We start from the raw sequence: 19,424 nt of genomic DNA, 5'->3' as shown, positions 1-19,424 counted from the left end.
CAGATCGAGAATCGAGATACCGTACAATCGATATATCGCGCTGCTATCTTTTCGGCCGCGCGCGTACTTGAAATATCGAATTTGAAAGGCGAAAGAAGGATAGAGGTAAAAAAAACTCCGAGAAATTTCGTCGTTACATAATCTGATGTTGCTCCAGCGCTTAATTAAGTGACGTAATAATCCGCGCTACGTTGATTCCAGAGCGAAGGAAGGAAAAACGTGTCTTTCGTTTGTCAGCGCGGGAACGCGCTGTGACGATGCGGAAAATCTCTAATCGGGCGAGAGTCACACGCGGGACAGATTAATTGCGATGAGACGGCAAAGTTCGCGTTCCTAATACTCATTTTCGTCTCGCGTTTGTGCGCCGGGTCGCAGCGAATATATGTCATATAGGTCTACACAAAGGTAATATAACAATAATACTTTATTGAAATGCGAATTGAGGACAATTAAAGCGTCGCAGAGAGCCGCGCTTTAAAAGGCGCGATAAGCCCAGATCTATAACGATGATAATAATAATAATAATGATAAATTTGTAGGTGTAGGAGGTACAGGTCTACATGTAGATAATAATAATGACTGTCGAGGTGCTAATATAACGAGGTGATAATTAGAAAGGAGAAGAGAGGCGTCGGAAACAGCTGCACCTCTCGAAGGTGAGGCAACAGGCAACCGCAGGCAACGGCGATGAGCGCCGCGCCGCTCGCTCGCGCGAGTCCAAGCCTATAATGATAATAATAAAGGTGTAGGTGTAGATGTAGGTGTGCGGCGTATGTAGCGCGCAACGTCGCCGTCACGCCGTCACCGTCTCCCCCGGACTCGTCATCGATTGCGCGCGTTCGCGGCGCACTCGGGGATCACTCGCCAAGTTTCTCCCAGAGGTAGGCCCGTCAGGCCCGTGTAGCCGCTACCGCCTGCGTCCTCGCGTGTCCTCGCGGCCTGCAGCGGAAGAGAACGGTACGCGCGGGGCTCGCCAATTTTCGAATCGAACGAGAGAGAGAGCGAGAGAAAGATAGAGGGAGGGAAAGAGATAGGTGCGAAGTGGAGCGAACGAGCGGGCGGGCGGGTCCTGCCGAAGCGTCGTCGCCTGTCGTTGCCGCGAGAATCGTTCCCGGAGCGGGCCTCGTGGCCCAGGATCGGGCCAGTCAGCCAGCTAGCCAGCCACTTATCAGCCGCCATCTTGCTGCTCGACGAGAGAACGGTGACAGACGGGCCTGCCTGCTGTCGGAGCGGAGCGGAGCGCAGCGCGGTGAGTGAGGCGAAAGGGTGGAGGAGGGGAAGGAGAGAGAAGGAGACAGATATAAGGTAGACGACGGTCCCTTCATGCGGTACGCGCCTATGCCATCCCGTCGCCTATGCCTCGCTCTCGCTCCACGTACAATCGCAGAAGAGGCTAGTTGGAAGCAGCGGAGAATAGCCTAAGAAGAGGTGGTGGCGGAGAGGGAGGTGGTGAGGAGTATCGGCCGTGCCGATACCACCGTCGAGTGCTAGGTACATACACATACAAAGTTGCGCGAGCGCGCGCGCGCACACACACACGCACGTACCTTCGTCATCGTCGTCGCCGTCGTCACCGTCGCCTCCGCTCGCAATGGCAATGGAGACGCCGAGGGAGCGAGAGATCGCCGCCGAGGACAGCATCAAGGTGGTCTGCAGGTTCCGACCGCTGAACGACTCCGAGGAGAAGGCCGGCTCCAAGTTCATCGTCAAGTTCCCGTCCGGCGGCGATGAGAACTGCATCTCCATCGGGGTACGTGGGGCGCTCCGCGCCTACGCGAACGTCGGGATCCGCTCCCGTTCTCCCTTATTGTTGCATACATCGTGTGTAGATACGTTTTTCTATATAAATGTTGTGTATATATAGATCCGTGTTAGATCTGTGATTTATAGTTTCTACACATTTAGTTTATACATTTCTAAGGATTTTAAGAGTCCACTCTGCATTTAGCATTCTGTGTACTGCAGTTAGTAACGTCTTTTGGGAGTTTAAATCATTGGAAAATACTGTACACGATAAGTGTAACGATAACTCTATGCAGTCTGATACGTTTCATATAATTACCTGTGTGCTTTTAATTAGACATTTATAATAGATTATTTTAGTTGAGAAATAAGGAAAGTTTTGTGTGATTAATATTCATAAGAGATTTATTTTTATTGAAAGCTTATCATGTTCTAAATGTAAATTTTTAGCTACATGATATTTCGATTGCAGAGCAAAGTACGTTTTTCATAGATGATGTATATATAGATCCATGTTAGATCTGTGATTCATAGTTTCTACACATTTAGTTTACACATTTCTAAGGAGTACTGCAGTTAGTAACGTCTTTTGGGAATTTAAATCATTGGAAAATACTGTACACGATAAGTGTAACAATAACTCTATGCAATCTGATACGCTTCATATAATGACTTGTGTGCTTTTAATTAGACATTTATAATAGATTATTCTAGTTGAGAAATAAGGAAAGTTTTGTGCGATTAATATTCATAAGAGATTTATTTTTATTGAAAGCTTATCACGTTCTGAATGTAAATTTTTGGCTACACGATATATTGATTGCAGGGCAAAGTATACCTCTTTGATAAAGTGTTTAAACCGAATGCTACGCAAGACAAAGTCTACAATGAGGCCGCAAAGTCTATCGTCACAGATGTTCTGGCAGGATATAACGGAACCATTTTTGCATATGGTCAAACATCGTCAGGTAAAGAGTCTTTGTATTCAAGACATTGATTGTAAAACAGGGTGCTTATTACCTAGGAAAGTTTGAAAAAAATCTAAAATCCTCAGAATATTTTATTAGAACTCGGGGGAACTATTGTCTCTTCAAAGATTTGATTTTTATTTTGCAAGTGTTATATGAGTTTTGTAGAGTTCACTTAAATTTTTTAATAAGATTTGCCGTATTTTACATTTGTTGCCTAAACATGCACCAATTTTGTGGAATAAAAGCATAGAAGCACAGAAGATCTGAAAAATCAAAGAGTGCTTTTCCAAAGGCACTTTGCAGAATAAAAATTATAACATGTCATACTTATAATATTCTTCATACGCAGGTAAAACGCACACAATGGAAGGAGTCATCGGCGATCCAAACAAACAGGGCATTATCCCGAGAATTGTCAATGACATCTTCAATCATATTTACGGCATGGAGGAGAACCTGGAATTCCATATCAAAGTGTCATACTTTGAGATTTACATGGATAAAATCAGGGATCTTCTCGATGGTGAGTCCTCGTTTGATCTTACATTTATTTATTATTAAAAAATCACACCGTTTATACAGTCTATATCTCTGTACGCTCTCTTTTCAAAGTGAATCTCCACGATTTCCTGTTTCAGTATCTAAGGTTAACTTAAGCGTACACGAAGACAAGAACCGGGTGCCGTTCGTGAAGGGCGCGACCGAGCGGTTTGTTTCTAGTCCTGAGGAAGTGTTCGAGGTGATAGAGGAGGGCAAGTCAAACCGGCACATCGCCGTGACCAACATGAACGAGCACAGCTCACGTTCCCATTCCGTTTTCCTTATAAACGTCAAACAAGAGAATTTGGAGAATCAAAAGAAACTCTCCGGCAAACTGTACCTCGTCGATTTAGCAGGTTCCGAAAAGGTGAGATTTTATTAACAAACCATATTTTTTTCCTATTTTCATTGTGATTATTATTATTATATTTTTCATATTCTCACGTTTTGTTAGGTTTCTAAAACCGGTGCAGAAGGAACGGTGCTGGACGAAGCGAAGAACATCAACAAATCCCTGTCTGCACTTGGTAACGTAATTTCGGCCTTGGCTGACGGCAATAAGACTCACATTCCTTATCGTGACTCCAAGCTAACGAGAATCTTACAAGAATCCTTGGGTGGCAACGCCAGGACCACGATCATCATCTGTTGCTCTCCCGCTAGTTTCAACGAATCTGAAACGAAATCGACTTTAGATTTCGGTAGATTTATACTATATTTTTTTTTACCTATCACGATACGCGCTGCTCTGTTCTCGGCAGATTTCACAGACCGTGTTTATTACAGGTAAACGCGCCAAGACCATCAAGAACGTTGTATGCGTCAACGAGGAACTCACGGCCGAAGAATGGAAACGTCGCTACGAACGCGAGAAGGAGAAAGTGGCGAGATGGAAAGGCAAGGTGGACAAATTGGAGGCCGAATTGTCGCGTTGGCGGCAGGGTGAGACCGTCAAACCCGAGGAGCAGGTCAGCCTCGTTGAAGGACCGGATGTTACCACACCGATCACTGCACCCATCGAAGGTAATGAATACAGTTTAAACACACCCATCTAATTAAGTTTTATATATATTAAAACAACATGGATGAAAAGATTATGATTGCAAAATTGTATAATCTTTCTCTAAGATTAGATTAGATTAGTGTAATTTTTGCAGATCGTGTATTACAAAGTTCTTTGTTTTACAGTTAAATTGGACGACAGTCCCATGCCTGCTACTCCCGGCGGCGGTCTTATGATTGGTTCCCTCTCGAACGAGGAAAGGCAAAAACTCGAAGAGGAACGTGAGAGGTTGTATCAACAGTTGGATGACAAGGATGAGGAGATCAATCAACAGTCGCAATATGTCGAGAAACTGAAGGAGCAGATGGAGGAACAGGAGGAACTTATCGCCAGCGCAAGGCGAGATTACGAACAGTTGCAACAGGAGATGAATCGAATACAGCAAGAGAACGAGAGCGCCAAAGAGGAAGTAAAGGAGGTGCTGCAAGCGTTGGAAGAACTTGCGGTCAATTACGATCAGAAATCGCAAGAGGTAATTGTTTGTGAACGATGGAAGAGACTACTGTTCAGAAAAGTGGACAAGCTTTTTTTTTTATTCTTGCTACTCTAACTTTAGGTCGAGCTGAAGAACAAGGAACAGGAATCAATGACAGAAGAGCTCCTGGCTAAACAAGTAGCTTTGAACAACACCGCGTCCGAGCTGCAACAGTTACGTGACATGTCGGCGCATCAGAGGAAACGCATCGCGGAGATGCTAGCAAACTTCTTAAAAGATTTAGGGGAGATCGGGGTGGCTATCGGTGGCGAGTCTAACGAAAACCTAAAAGTAAGGATCAAATTACTAAGTAAAAATAAAAGTATAAAGATTAAATTACTTTTCGTGATTTATTTAATACAAATTATATCAATTACAACCTCAATTTGAATTCAAGATCGCTCCACCGGAGAGCAATGGTAAATTGGAGGAAGAGTTCACGGTGGCGAGACTGTTCATCAGCAAAATGAAGTCCGAGGTGAAGAATCTGGTCCAGCGGTGTCAGGGATTGGAAAGCTTCCAAACAGACTGTAACAAGAAAGTGAGTGGCTGCGTTTCACGTCATCGCATTAATCACGATTTCTTCTCCACGTCACTATCCTTTAATCAATCTTTGTTTTGCATAAATGTCTAGGTTTCCGAGTACGAGAAGGACTTGGCTGAGTACCGACTGTTGATCTCGCAACACGAGGCCCGTATGCAAACGCTGTCGGAATCGATGAAGGAAGCCGATGCACGCAAACGAGGTCTGGAGGAGGACGTAGATGCGTTGCGCGAGGAATGCGCCAAGTTAAAGGCTGCCGAACAGGTGCAGGCTGTTACCAACAAGGAGAAGGCCGAGGAGAAGGAGGCGGCGACGAAGATGCGAGTGGCCTTGGAGGAGCAGATGGATCAGCTGAGGGATGCGCATCAAAAACAGGTTGCTTATTTGTGGAACACATTCCAATCAAACTAAAGTTTTAACTATTTTGCCTTGGTTTCAAATTTTCTAACATTGGATTTAACTCTATTGAAGGTTGCTGCGCTTAGGGACGAACTATCTGAGAAACAGGAACTGATCAGCGAGCTCAAAGACCTCAATCAGAAGTTCACTCTGGCACACCAGCAAATGCAAGCCGATTACGAACGGCTGAAACAAGAGGAGGCCAACAAATCGGTCAAGCTGCAGGAACTTATGCTGTTGAACGAGCGCCGAGAACAAGTACGTTTGATAGAACAATTTATGTGACGGACGAGCAAGTCTGTCTAATCAAATGCAGTCTAAATTAAATTTATAATCACGTCGAATAAATTCCAGGCAAGGAAAGATCTCAAGGGTTTGGAAGACACGGTAGCCAAAGAACTGCAGACCTTGCACAATCTACGCAAATTGTTCGTCCAGGATCTGCAGGCTAGAATAAAGAAGACCATCAATGCGGAAGATAACGAGGATGATGGTGGTTCCCTCGCGCAGAAACAAAAAATATCCTTCTTGGAAAACAATCTGGACCAGTTAACGAAGGTACAACTCAAACGCGTGCAAATCATCTATTAATTCACATTTATTTACTAATATATTTTCTATTAATATGTCACTATTGATTATAATCAAGTTATAATTAAGATTTGCCCTTATTATTTATATATATGTATATTTGTGCTATTAATATATTAATTCTGTATATAATACGCATTTGTATCATAGGTGCACAAGCAACTTGTCAGAGACAATGCAGACCTTCGCTGCGAGCTGCCTAAACTGGAGAAACGATTGCGAGCGACGATGGAGCGCGTCAAGGCTCTGGAGACGGCGCTGCGCGACGCCAAGGAGGGCGCGATGCGAGATCGTAAGCGCTACCAGTACGAGGTGGATCGGATCAAGGAGGCGGTTAGGCAAAAGAATCTGGCGCGTCGCGGACCGAGCGCACAGATCGCGAAGCCGATTCGGGCCGGTCAGCACCACCTGAGTAACGTCAACGCCATCAGAACCGGCAATCGTGGTAAGGAGTAGTTTCCTTCTCTTTTCCTCCGGCTACATACCGCGCCAGTTAAAATCGCCAGTCGTCTCTCTTTTTCTTTCTTTTTTTTTTTCGTAAACTTCCCTCGTCTTGTATGTACAATCATCTTGTTTTTCTTTTTTTTTTAGATTCACTTAATTAAAAAGCCTACATTGTGTGTCGTTGTGTGGGTTTGTTCGGTTTTGCGTTACAAAAGGGGTGGCGGCTCCCCAGGCAGCTCTGCGCTTTAGAGTAAGTGGGTCGATTTTGTTACGTCTACTACCTTGGCACCAAGCTTCTCGCGCGATTTCATTAAGGAGGAAATAAGCGAATAAAAAAAAAAAAGCGAACAAACCTCGCGACGTTCCTTTTTAACGTATACGATCGAATCGCATCCTTTTTTGCACGGCTTAGTTCAATTATTTGAGACGTTCTCAGTTGCGATTACCGCCGTATAATTTATAATATAATTTATATCGAAGTATCACGATGTTTAATTTCATGAAATATGAAATTTTATTTAACTGTTCAACGTTACTTTGGAAATTTATTTGTTTTCCTCTCTTTTTTTTCCATGTTCCTGATCACACACACACACAGATATGGGTAACAGCGTACAGTGATCGTGATCGCATAATGCCAAAATACCCTTCACTTTTACAGAAAACGAATGCAAGAACGCTTTCATCGATGAAAACAAAAGAATTCCAGCGGCTCTTATGTATAACGGATATGCATAAATGTTATAATTATTATTAATGTAAGGGCATAGTACTATATTATTCGCAAGGAGAGAGCACCGCCAGTTCTTTTAATTGTTTCTTTCCTCTGTTTCTCAGAGCAAGCATGTGCTTAGGTATATATAAGATAAATGCATTAAATTATATACAATATATATGTGACATATATATACAATATATATATATGTGACATATATATATATATATATATACATATGTCACAAGCGCTGCATGTCCTGTCGATGTAAATAGTTAATTTTTATAAATTATTTATAATTTAATGTCACATACATATATATGCATGATACCGATTCGATAATAGGTATTTTAAAATATGAACGTCTGAATCGAACGAATCACACGGAGAAGCCTCTCGCCAGTCTCGAAATAATTTATACTTTAGTGTCTATATTTAAATCGCACAGTCTAAAAAATTTAATGGAGAGAAATACTAAGAAATACTTGCCGCAATCCAGGATCCTCGTGATCTCGAAGGAGAGGGGCAACGAATATTTAAGGTGTTTAGTTCGGATACCGGTTCACTAATCAAGAAAACGATCGGACATGCGGCTTCGAGCAAGCGTGAAGATGATCGCGTAAAGATGAATACTTACACAAGTATTCGTAATCGTAAGAAATCTCTCTGCTAGCTGATAAGAATAACCTCGCGATAAGAGCGCTCTATGCCTCAGCCGCTAGAACTCGGATACAAAGTATAAATTGTAATCGGCACGAATTGTGTAAGTGGACTTTACGCACTCGACAGCAACATTATTTCCAAGCGGTCCAAGCGTAAAAGACGAGAATTCAGACCGAGTTCTAGCGTCCTAGGCCCGGGCCCCGAAGGTCCCAGTGCGCTTTTTGCCCGGAGGGCACACTTGATCTCTGGTCAAGCGAGGCATTGCCTCTCCAGAGCTCTCGCGTTTACGGCGGCCGCGCCGGTGTGCGATCTTATCAGAGCGAGGAAAATTCACGAGGACCTATTCCGCGACGGGAAAGTAGAGCGATTTGAAGCGACTATACCGGCTATCGTGCGTATAGTTCGCCGACCATTTCTCTCGCGTGCGTCTAATTTAGATTAATTTATCCCCGACACGCTCCTTTTGCTGCTCCCTGGCGACCACCGAGCGACGCTAAGCCTCGGTCTTCTTCCGACGAGCCTCGGACTTTCTTCTTCCCCGCTTCTTCCGATCGAGCGATGAAACCCAGTGAAATCTGCCCGTCCCGAAAGGAAGGAAGGAAGGGAAGAGGAAGAGAATCTGTCGGAGTTTCGCGCTCCCGCGTCTCTCATTCGCGGCGTCGCCTTCGTTAATCCTTCTCGAGAGATCCTCGCGATTTGTTACTCCCTTTTTTTTAAACCTAGCTCAGTTCTCGCGCGTTTTGTATCACGTTATTTTCTACGCTCTTTTTCCCGCCCAATTTACACGCGATTTATCGCACGTCTCTTTGTAAATCCATTTTATAAGGCTTCTCTACGTATGATCACGCGCTCGAGATAGCCGTATCGTTGCTAATTTATAATCACGATAAGATACGAATTACGCCCGATTAAGCGAATGGCCCGGGCGGACGGTTAACGACGGCCTCTCACAGGTACGCTCGTATACATTTTTCTCGTACATGCGGGCATTCTGCGAGCCTGCGTTTATCGCTTTTGTAACAGGTTCTCAACCGCGCGCAATCGATGTAATCACCTTCTGTCGCGAGCGAGAGCTATTTATGGAAGCAGATTTTATTTATAAAAATCCAGTTTTTTTTTCGATCCTCCTCGAGATCGCGGAAATTCTCAGAGCCGAGCTAAACTGAGAGCGCTCGCGGGACTTATCTAACGATAAACGGGTGTAGTGAGTCGCACCGTTACGGAAGCTTCTTCGCGGAGCAGCGGCGCGGGGAAGATGTGTGATGTAAACTCGACTCGAGAAGAAGTATTCGACTAATACTTGCTTTTTCCTTTACCACACTACCCATTTCTTTCTCTCTTAACTTTTGTGATATATAACTGTATCGAGGACGAGAAAGTTGCGTTCTTTTTTTTTCCTCTTTGGTCGTACGTATAGGCGAAGACGACCGACAAGTGTGCATTAGTGGTGCATTAATGCGAGTGCAATTATCTTTAAGCTATTTTTGTCGGATGTATGTAAATATACGATATACATATATATATATATAATATATATATATATATATATATATATATATATATATATACACATGTCACGTTAGTTTCGCGTAACGTTTCGGAACGTAGAGGAAAGTGTATGTTCCTCTCCGTGGTGAAAGAGGGAAGGCAAGCATGCGTTCTATGCACGAATTGTATTTATCGCAGATATAACATAATACACACACACCAACACGTCTGTAATGTTAATGTTTCTCTCTTCAACGCGCGTCCCCCTTTAGACGCCGATGAATGTATTTCTCTCCCTCCCCCAATCGTGTTGCGCTGAAAACTGTAATGAGCGCCTGTAACGGTACGCGTTTCTCTCTCTCCCTTTCTCCCGCTGATTCATTAAATTAATCGAAATCATCGGCTTCGACGAACCATTGTAATTCCGCGATCGTCGATTTCAGATTTCCCATTCTTCGAAAGAAGTTTAAGAAGCACGAGATTACGTAAGGAATCATGTAAAGAAATCGCTACCGATCTTTGTGATAGTAGGCGACAACAATCCCTTTTAAAGCGCAACAGCAACGATCGATCCTTATTATTAACGAATAACGATGTATGTGTAATGTATCGAAATAACGTTCGCCGACGAACTCGCGGAAGACAGAGAGCTGTCGGTATATTATTTTCATAATTGTCTCCGGCGTGTCTGAGAAAAGGAAAAAAAAAAGAAAACGAATAATAATTACACTTACACCTATCGCAAGTCAAGTAGGCGAGACTGTAACGATTTATGTGCACGCAGCCATCCAGTCCAGTCACTGTTAAAGAAGAGGTCGATCTACAAAACCGCGGTCTCTTCGTCTCGACGACGAGCGAAGCGTTTTTTCGTTTCTTCATCGCGACTTTTCGAAAAAAAAAAGACAAAATAGAGAAAGAAAAGGATTTCCCGTTTCGTTGTCGAGAGGACGATCTCAGAGAATCTCAGCGAGCAGAACGTTTAAGTTCCGACGGTTTACGCAAACGATTTTTGTAAAGATCCTTTTTTTTTTGGTCATGTACGAGAGTACTCTCCGCGAGTACGTTTTTCGCATCAGCAATCGAGTTCAGATCTACCTCATCTGAAACAGCAATGTAGCGAAATAAAAAAAAAACGAGACGAAAACGTGAAAAAAAGAAACGCATAGCTGCAATTCTAAACATTTTTTTCCTAGACACTAGGCGGTAGCAAATTTGTATGCAGGGTGTAGAAGAGAGGCTGTAGCTACAAGGTACTATTATGAATTGTAATACAATATTCTCCTCGGATTAAAACTGTAATTTTAAGATGAGATATCGTTATTATTATTATTATTATTTGATTATCGAAAAACGAACAGTGCTTATATTGAAAAAAAAAAAGAAAAGAATAAGGTAAGGAAAATCACACGACTGTATTCACTTTATTTATTTATTGTCGCACCGCATATTGTCCCGGCGAAGTAATCTCCGAAAGAAATATATTTATAAGGTAATATAATAAAAAATATAATAAAAAAATATATTATACATACACACATCTTTATTGCGCGTGCGTAAAATCCCTGCATTGATATCGCTCTACTTGAAAAGATTTAACTTTTGATACTTATTTAATTTGCGTTTACTTTCTAAAGTCATTATAAAGTCACGCGAAAAGTTTTTAATGCGAGCTTTATAGTTAATTTGTACGAAATTGCTTCTTCTGTTTTCCCTTCTGCTTTTGCTTACGGTTTTACCTTCTCGACGGAATTAAAGGCGACACCACTCGGTGGATCGTATTGTAAAAGTTCACGTTTTATTCTTATCGATAGAATTGTACAATATCAGTAGATATCAAAACATACAATAATTGGAATACAATAAACAACATGATTATTACAACAAGTTTCCCAGTCCACAGGCTAAGAAGAGACCTACATACGTGCGCCTGTCGTAGAGCGCGCATCTTTCCTTTCTTTTTACAAAGTTCCCGGCAGTATGTATATATACAATCGGTCTTTTTTTTGCCGATAAATATTACATGTAAAAAAACGAGACATTTGGCGCGTAACGCGTAAACAAATTATACTTATCACTACAGCTACGTACGTATTTCTCACAGAGGCTTAAAGTTTTCATAAATGATTACAGAACGTGAAAAAGTCATTCGCGCGTCCCATCCTCTCCGAAATAATTCCATACGAAGGGAAAAAGCGTTGTATGAAGTGCTCTATTCGATACGCACTTGATACAAACGAAAAACGATACATTGCGAGACACCGCGCAGCGATTTCCCCTTCGCGCAAAATTACTTCCAAAAGATGAGACGCGAGAAATCCGAAAAATGTATCGTACTCGGAATGCGTAGAGGCATTCCGTTTACGCATTCACAAAATCGACATTGAGCGAGAAGCCCCGTAAAGTCCAGCCCTACGTCAGAGCAATAAAGATCCGAGAGACCACCGTCTCGACGAAAATGGCAAACGGGCGTGTACTTGCGGGGGGAAAAGGTGATTAAAGAAACCGAGCGGACGAATGTTCACATAAATACGGAAGAGAAGATAATCTATACAGTAATCTATACAAAATATTCGAGACGGCCAGAGGATAAAACGTGGCAGTGTGTCTCTCTACGGACATCCAATAAAAGAAAAAAAAGAGGCGCAGACTGGCAGATATGTTCGACGAGCAAGTATATTGGCAGTGTGTAACGTATTTCCTGTTTTCCCGGCAGTAGAATGGAACATTGTGCTCATCCCTTAATTGGCAGTAATTGTACCATCTCTAAGTATTTCCCAAGTAATCCCAAGATCGGAAGATTAAATCTTTAGACTCTAAGAAATCGGCAGTAGAAGATCGCATGCGAGATTAGGAAGAAAGAAAAACGATGTATTATTGAAAGATCTTCCCCGGTCGAGCCGACCGCACTCGCCGATTACTCGAGGTTCAATTAACGCTAGCGATCACATAAATAGTTGTGGCGATTGATAAAAATTTACCGCGTGAACACACAACGATCCGGCGCGCGGCGATTCCGGTCGTCGCGACGTTAACGTAACAGCGTAGTGCACAGCACTATCATATTCAGTATCAGCGAGCCGCAGAGCAGCGCTGACAGCCAGCCGGGGCTCGCGATGACCGTCGTCGTGTGATGACCGGCGTACACCGGCACCGAGCCGTTTCGATCCTCGACGTTCGGTCCGCGAACGCAGCTCTCCTGGACCTGATTGTGATTGTCTGCGTTGTGCGTCGCGCGAATCGTCGGCGACGACAGCACCGATCGCGAGTGACCCCCCGTCGCGTCGGAGTACCGCGACTGCGGACGGGGCACCGGCGAGTCGTGCCTCGCGACCGGGCCCGGACGCGCCGTCTGGCACGACCATCGCGTGGCCTCCGACACGACGGAGCACCGGTCGAACTCGTGCACGGACGGCTCGCGGGAGGGCGCGAGATTGGAGGAGCCGACCGAGCCGAAGCCGGAGCTCTGGCTGGACGACCGCGAGAGCGTCGGCGGCGTGGCGGTCATCATACCCTCCTGCCAGTAACCGCCCGCCACCCACGAGGTCTGCGTCACCGATCTGAGCTTCGGCGGCGACAGGATGCACCTCCTCTTGCTGTACGCGCTGCCGGATCTCCTGAACAGATTCTCGGAGCTCGTCGCGCTGTATATCCTTCGCTCGAAGATCGCCGGCGCTACCTTCGCGTTCCTGCCGCACCTCGGCGACTCCTCGCTCAGGAGAAGAGTGCTCAGGCTGTCGTTCAAGCAGCAGTCCGGTAGACTATTCTCATTTTGAGAAATGGAGTTCACGTAACCGTTGTTACCCTCGTTTGCAGTGATCGTAGACAGTTTCTGTCTCAGTCTGAAAACAAATGGAAATAACAGACGTTCGCGTATCAAGAGGAGCGACAGAAACGACGTAAGATACTTACATTGCTGAATGCGACTTGCTGAATTTGATTTCAGTGGAAGACAATTCACTCGTCGCGTAGACCGACGATTTAATACTGTCGTTCATTTCGCTTGGAACGATACTGTTTCCGCTTTGATTGTTACACGCAAGTTGAGGCGAGGCAGCGTTTTGTGAGCGCAACTTGATCTTCTTGAACACCACTGAGCCGGTCAATGTATTTTTATACCGGATACATTTTATACCGGATCTTAGGCTCACCAAAGCTATAACAATTGCGCACACCGCTATCTGAAAAGAGACAGACCGATAAGCTAAATTTACAGATATATTCGAGCGCTAGAATAAATTTCCCGTTCGTTTAGCTCACCATGCGGTACTGCGCGATGTGCTCCGTTGTGAGCCAAGCACTTAGAAGAGTCGCCGAACTCTTGACGGACACGAGGATAATAAGGCAGAACCATAAAAGTATCAATAACACATCGGAACTCCTGTTCCTCGTTGAGCTCGCCCAATAAGCGCACAGGTGAAAGAACAGTCCCCCGATTGGCAGCCAAACGAAGTCGTGGTTGTACACGAGTATCGCGAGTTGAACCATCGAGACAGCTCGGAAAATGCTTTCCGACTTTCTTGCGTTCTGCAAGAGCGCTAACAAACGATTATTCGTTGCTACAACCGCATGTTGTTGGGGGATATTAATGGAAACGTTGGCAGATATTTGTGACAACGTAACGAACGTTTGGAACATCAATCCGTTAATCTCTACACCGACGTTTCCTTCAGCAAATGTACTTACGCCGACAAGCGTCTTAATTGGTTTCCGCCTGAAGAACAGCATCTTATAACGAGTCAGCCACACCGCCTGCCTGCGCAACGCGTCCCGCACCGTCAATTTGCAGCTGTCGCACAGCGGATATCTCACTTCCAGGTGCTCCTTAAACGCCTTCAGCTCCGTGTCGAAAAGCCTGTTGCTCTTGGGCTCGAAGTTTGACAGCTCCGACAATTTCAGACTCTCCCGCTTGTTGCAATACTCACAGAGCTTGCCCTCGAGGCCGTGACGATTGTCACTTCCTTCGGACAGTCTGCAGTATCTCGTACGTACGTTCGACGTTGCATACTGCTCCGGAATATCATACGCGTAATCGCCATTCTGGAAAACAAGTATTTTGCATTCATCGATATATACCACGTTAAGAAATTGTCTTCCAGCGAGTGGACAGTTGTAGGAGGCAAAAGAAAAAAAAGAGATGACTCAATGCTAATCTACCTTGGAAAAGCCGTTGTACTGTTCGCACCAAGGGCACAACCACCAGCCCAGATTCTGCCGCCAGACCTTCGTGTTCTCGTTGCAAAACCAGCAGTTTACCTTCACGGGCCATCTCGCCCTGCAGGAACATTAACGTTAATCGCGGTGAATGAGGGGCGCTCTCAAAAGAGACGCGAGGAACGTATATATGAAGCAGGATGGAGCGAGTAACTCACCTCAGCCTGTGGAAGACCGTCAAGCACGTAGCGAGGATTAAAAGAACCGGGGCGAACACGGCCACGGAATCGAACGCCGCGTTCCGATCGGGGTCCATGTCGCGTCTGGGGAGGGAGGAAGGTTAAAAACGCGCTAAAAGAAGGGCGAGGGTCCGCGCCGGGCCGCACCGGCAGGAAGACGATCTAGACTCCACGAGATAGCGACGTCGACCGCGTGCCGCATCTCCCGCCAAGCGAGCGGAAGGCAGGGCACGACATAACCTGAAAGACCTGTCGTGCCGGGGACTCCGGAGAAGGGGTGTCGGTTCAGCGAGAAGCAAGGAACCGCGTGCCGCGCCGTCGCGACGTCACGTCGACGCGAAGTGCGGAGTCCTCGCGGAAGCTTGCCGTACGACCGTCGTCCCGTCGACCACCCCAGTCCGACAAATCCATCCGGTCAATCCGGTGCTCGAATTTCCTCGACCCTCGTCCCTCGAACCCGTTGTCACACGATACGCGCGGGGCACGTGCCGGCAGCCCGCGGCGGATGCCCGCGCTGCGTTCAAAAAACACATCAGAATGGGCGCGTTCAGCAGACACAACTGTTGCACAACTGTTGAGTTCGTCTTGTCAACACTCTGCGTTGATTGGTTGGTTCTAATGCTGGGTCTACAATGCGAGTCGCAAAGTCGTGAGTCGCAAGAATTGACCAATCACAGTCGATTATTCTCCTCAAATTCGATTGTGATTGACACCATGCCGATTACTGAAACCTTATAAGGAGACCTTATGTTCCACTTGGAATTTAAAAGAACTAATCATTATCATCATGTACAAACAAGTGCCATAAATATAATGTTTGATAGTTACAATGGTTGAAATTTTTTCAATGCAGTACGAAAATGTCAAAATCCTATAAAAATTGTTACATGCTAAGAAATATAGAAGAAATATAATACTTATTTAAATGTAAAATTATCAAAAATTGCTTCAGAAAAATAACAATGTGATTAATTTAACATGCATGCAATATTACAAGAGAGCAGATTATTCTGTCATATTTCTGAAACACCTAAATCATATATGTAATTACAAATATAAATTGCATAATTAGCAAGTCCAATTACTGATCGTTTAGTAAAAATAATCTACATGCTGATGGTTAAATTTTTTACAACAACACAGGGTCCCGCACGTCCAACGTTAAGAGGAGCAACCTATAAACATAAAAATGTTTAAGTTTACAAAATACATTTACAATTATTTCTATTTACCATATTCAATTACAGGAATAGTTTATACACTCACAGGTTCCCATTCGTTGAGATGTGGATCGTAGGCTTCCACTAGTGTGAGACATTGTTCGCCGTCGTATCCTCCTACGGCCATAAGTCGGTCACCTAATTCGCACACACCAAATGAAGTCCGGGGCACACTCATTGGCGCAACCATAGTCCACGTATCGGTTTTAGGATCATATCTATATTGTTACATCGCATTATATATAACTTGAAAGTTTTAACATATAATGTAACAGCGGCTTTATACCTTTCTACACAGTCCAATTTGCTAGATATCCAAGCTGAATAAGTTTCGTAACCACCGAGTGCATAAAGACAACCATTCACTACTCCTACGCCTACGTCGCCTCGTCTCTTCGACATAGGTGCGCACAGTGTCCATTTGTTCGTGTGCGGATCGTAACATTCTACCGTATCTAAGCATCTACTGTTATCACTTCCTCCTACGGCATACAATCTAAAACATCATAAAAAATTTAATATCAACGTTATTTAAAAAAATTTAATATTTAATAAGATTTAAAGTTAATAAAATAATATTTATACGAAGACACGCACTAAAAAAAAAATTAAAATGATTGAAAACAGGTATGACATAATAATTTATCTGTAAAGACTTACTTATCATTTAACACAGCTACACCGACTCCAGATCTTTGTACGGACATAGGACATATTGAACTCCACCGACCTGTTCCCGGATCCCATCTTTCTACCGCATTAAGATAACAACGAGATGCGTCGCGACCACCAACAGCATATAAAAGTCCACCTAAGACTGCCACTCCTAAAAAAGAATATTATAACGTATTTGCCAGGGTTTGATTATGAATAAATGAAATAAATTGCACATTAATTTTGCAAATTCTCATGCATTTGCACATACCTAATCCTGTTCGATGAACATTCATAGGTGGTAGAGTGCTCCACGTAAGAGTGGAGAAATCGAAGCATTCTACTTTGTATGCTAATGCGCAAATCAATTTTTTATCGACTACTACTGCGCCATATTGATATTCACGGCTTATGAGTGATACAGATGACCAGCGTTTATCGCAAAATTCATCTAGAGATCGCCAGGCATTATCGTGTAATGAAAATGCATCTACAAATGGTGCATCTAGAAAGTACGTCGCAAATTATTTTGCTTGGAAAAACTAAAATAGTGTGACAATATTGGCATAATATATTTTCTTTACATTAATCGTGATCGATTAATTATCAATTATGCGATTAATATTAAATAATTCATTTTAAATATAATAAATTACCTTCATTGAAGCCCTTCCATCCGATAGCTAACAACGTACCCATAGTGGCTTTTCTGGGTTTCGTTCTGCCTGTTTGAAGCAAAGATCTTCGCTCAGGCAGCAAATGATACATAAATGCTTCAATTACTAATTCCTGCGCCATTCTTTGGTCTTTGAACATTTCGTTACTCACAATATTGTCAGCTATAAACTGTTTTGATTTATTAGTGCTAATGCACAAGTTCTGTCGAGTGAAAAAATTGAGCTGCCGATGAACTTACCGCGGGTGATAGCAATGGTAATTTGACTAAACCTAATAATTTACTGGCATCTTTGCTCCTGTTTTCTGGATCGTGTTCCAGCCAAGTCACTAGAGCCTGAAATAATAATAAAACAATGATTATATTTATTCTGTATCTCCAGCTTAGGTATTTTAATTGCATTTGTATGAATTGGTTCGTTCAACAAACAGTTGTCTTACATGAAAGATAGTTTCTTCCGAGGGAACATTAAGATCCTCAGACTCAAGTAACTTCGCAACTTCATTGGCAGATAGCAGTAAGAATTCTTGATTTTTTGTAACTTCCCTGAAATGTTTGGCAGTGTATGCGTGTGCGTATTCAACCAATTCCGAACAATCCTTATGCCCAGTTCGCGTATCGGCGAACATCCATATGCCCAGACAGTTGCTTGGGTGAAGTTGTTTGACGAGAAACTGGCAGCACGCTTTAATAACTGGATTCAATTGTAACAAACATGCTGTTGTAAGTAGAGACTCTACGCTATCTTCGTGCAATTCTATGCAACCTGCAAGTATAAAAAAAAACATGTTATTAAGAATGGACAAATCCAAAAATCAACAAGAACGGCTTAAAAAAATATCTGCAAATGCCTTTATCGTAACGTTAATATTCGTGAAATGTTTTCTTACGTGAAACATATCTTCTCAAGCAGAATTACCTGTATAACAATAAAGAACCAAAGCCCATAAGGCATCTCCATCAACATCCATTAATTCTATTTCATTTTGTGCCGACTCTCGCAGAGAGCTTGTGAACATGGTAGCAAAATATTCAGAGCCAGCACTGAGTACTAATCGATGAGCTGGGACACGCTTATTTCCTAAAAAAGCACAGAACAGAGAAAGGAAATATGAGAAATGGAACGTCACAAGTTCATCGAGTGTGAAGAATATTTTCAATATGTTGTGTACAAAATATACTCTCTCTCTTCAATTTTTACTGGTTAAAAACTTTGAATAACAACCTTTAACAATAAAAAGAATTTCTCTTTGAATCTCTTGATTATACTTAAAAATATACATAAAATTATATTAGAAAATGCATATTTTATGTAAACATATTGGTATAAAATAATAACTCTCCTTGTTCTTATTAATTAAAACATTTGATTAACCATTATCATCTGAATCATTACAAGTCCAATTGACAGTTGACACATAGGTGCGTTATCAAAACAAAAAGTTACAAAAACATACACTCACCCGCGATCAGCGTGACGTCTGTCAGCTGTTGCTTGTGCAGATAACTCTCCATAATTTGGAGGCTATTTTCCGCGTGCTTCGGCGAGATAGACACGCATGACATTGTGGAGGTAATTATTTAAAATACGCGCTACACCTCGAATATCAATAAAATTATGCTCATTCGACGAGTTTTGACACGAAACGAAAGAATCTGGCAGAAAAATGCGGCGGTTTGCCCTGCGAAGCGAGATATTTAGCGTTAAAGTTGACGATTCTCAGGTTAGGAACCCCGTCGTATCGACGTGATGTAGCGACCATGAAGCCCCTTGCACAATGGTCGCGTTTAGCAGACCAAGCCGCTCAGTAGCAGTCGAACATGATTTTATGCTAGGTCTACAATGCG

The 19,424-nt window shown here is 43.3% G+C and overlaps 3 protein-coding genes across 8 annotated transcripts; 1 reads left to right on the top strand and 2 right to left on the bottom strand.

Moving 5' to 3' along the window:
• The first annotated feature begins 869 nt into the window (after positions 1-869).
• Khc (kinesin heavy chain) lies at positions 870-11,163 on the top strand. 5 transcript variants are annotated; one of them, XR_011734533.1, is made up of 15 exons: positions 871-1,750; positions 2,570-2,711; positions 3,064-3,237; positions 3,353-3,621; positions 3,709-3,955; positions 4,041-4,277; positions 4,443-4,789; positions 4,874-5,083; positions 5,190-5,333; positions 5,427-5,711; positions 5,808-5,993; positions 6,090-6,293; positions 6,477-6,771; positions 6,918-7,020; positions 7,432-11,163. XR_011734533.1 is itself a non-coding variant. In XM_071794307.1 (14 exons), exons 1-14 carry the CDS (start codon positions 1,592-1,594, stop codon positions 7,506-7,508), a joined length of 2,976 nt encoding a protein of 991 aa, XP_071650408.1. In that variant the 5' UTR covers positions 870-1,591; the 3' UTR covers positions 7,509-11,163. The 5 variants fall into 5 exon arrangements, 3 of the variants coding, with proteins under 3 accessions (XP_071650408.1, XP_071650409.1, XP_071650410.1); XR_011734532.1 differs by having other exon boundaries at positions 7,369-11,163; XM_071794307.1 differs by lacking the exon at positions 6,918-7,020 and having other exon boundaries at positions 870-1,750.
• Positions 11,164-11,409: 246 nt separating this feature from the next.
• Positions 11,410-15,145, bottom strand: LOC139822520 (uncharacterized). Its single transcript, XM_071794311.1, has 6 exons — positions 15,006-15,145; positions 14,791-14,908; positions 14,320-14,673; positions 13,894-14,160; positions 13,546-13,814; positions 11,410-13,475 (listed from the first exon to the last, which is right to left on the bottom strand). Exons 1-6 carry the CDS (start codon positions 15,101-15,103, stop codon positions 12,665-12,667), a joined length of 1,917 nt encoding a protein of 638 aa, XP_071650412.1. The 5' UTR covers positions 15,104-15,145; the 3' UTR covers positions 11,410-12,664.
• Positions 15,146-15,571: 426 nt separating this feature from the next.
• LOC139822521 (kelch-like protein 5) lies at positions 15,572-19,360 on the bottom strand. Of its 2 annotated transcripts, XM_071794313.1 has the most exons (11): positions 19,040-19,360; positions 18,496-18,657; positions 18,017-18,342; positions 17,817-17,912; positions 17,557-17,746; positions 17,172-17,405; positions 16,907-17,072; positions 16,533-16,742; positions 16,293-16,464; positions 16,112-16,201; positions 15,572-15,653 (listed from the first exon to the last, which is right to left on the bottom strand). In XM_071794313.1, the coding sequence occupies exons 1-10, from the start codon at positions 19,140-19,142 to the stop codon at positions 16,133-16,135; spliced, it is 1,728 nt and encodes a 575-aa protein (XP_071650414.1). In that variant the 5' UTR covers positions 19,143-19,360; the 3' UTR covers positions 15,572-15,653; positions 16,112-16,132. The 2 variants fall into 2 exon arrangements, with proteins under 2 accessions (XP_071650414.1, XP_071650413.1); XM_071794312.1 differs by lacking the exon at positions 15,572-15,653 and having other exon boundaries at positions 15,817-16,201.
• Positions 19,361-19,424: the final 64 nt, after the last annotated feature.

The sequence above is a fragment of the Temnothorax longispinosus genome, chromosome 11 (genome assembly GCF_030848805.1).
Source record: "Temnothorax longispinosus isolate EJ_2023e chromosome 11, Tlon_JGU_v1, whole genome shotgun sequence".
NCBI lineage: Eukaryota > Metazoa > Arthropoda > Insecta > Hymenoptera > Formicidae > Temnothorax > Temnothorax longispinosus.
Note: the sequence above shows the minus strand (reverse complement) of the source record. Positions and strands in the feature narration are given on the sequence as shown.

Coding starts and splice junctions, on each gene's coding strand:
- LOC139822521 (XM_071794313.1), bottom strand. CDS start 19,142: ATGTCATGCGTGTCTATCTCGCCGAAGCACGCGGAAAATAGCCTCCAA. Junction 17,747..17,816: donor TACCATTGCTATCACCCGCG/GTAAGTTCATCG, acceptor AAATCAAAACAG/TTTATAGCTGACAATATTGT. Junction 17,406..17,556: donor ATGGAAGGGCTTCAATGAAG/GTAATTTATTAT, acceptor CGTACTTTCTAG/ATGCACCATTTGTAGATGCA.
- LOC139822520 (XM_071794311.1), bottom strand. CDS start 15,103: ATGGACCCCGATCGGAACGCGGCGTTCGATTCCGTGGCCGTGTTCGCC. Junction 14,161..14,319: donor CAATTAAGACGCTTGTCGGC/GTAAGTACATTT, acceptor GCGCTCTTGCAG/AACGCAAGAAAGTCGGAAAG. Junction 13,815..13,893: donor ACATCGCGCAGTACCGCATG/GTGAGCTAAACG, acceptor GTCTCTTTTCAG/ATAGCGGTGTGCGCAATTGT.
- Khc (XM_071794307.1), top strand. CDS start 1,592: ATGGCAATGGAGACGCCGAGGGAGCGAGAGATCGCCGCCGAGGACAGC. Junction 4,790..4,873: donor ACGATCAGAAATCGCAAGAG/GTAATTGTTTGT, acceptor CTCTAACTTTAG/GTCGAGCTGAAGAACAAGGA. Junction 5,334..5,426: donor AAACAGACTGTAACAAGAAA/GTGAGTGGCTGC, acceptor ATAAATGTCTAG/GTTTCCGAGTACGAGAAGGA.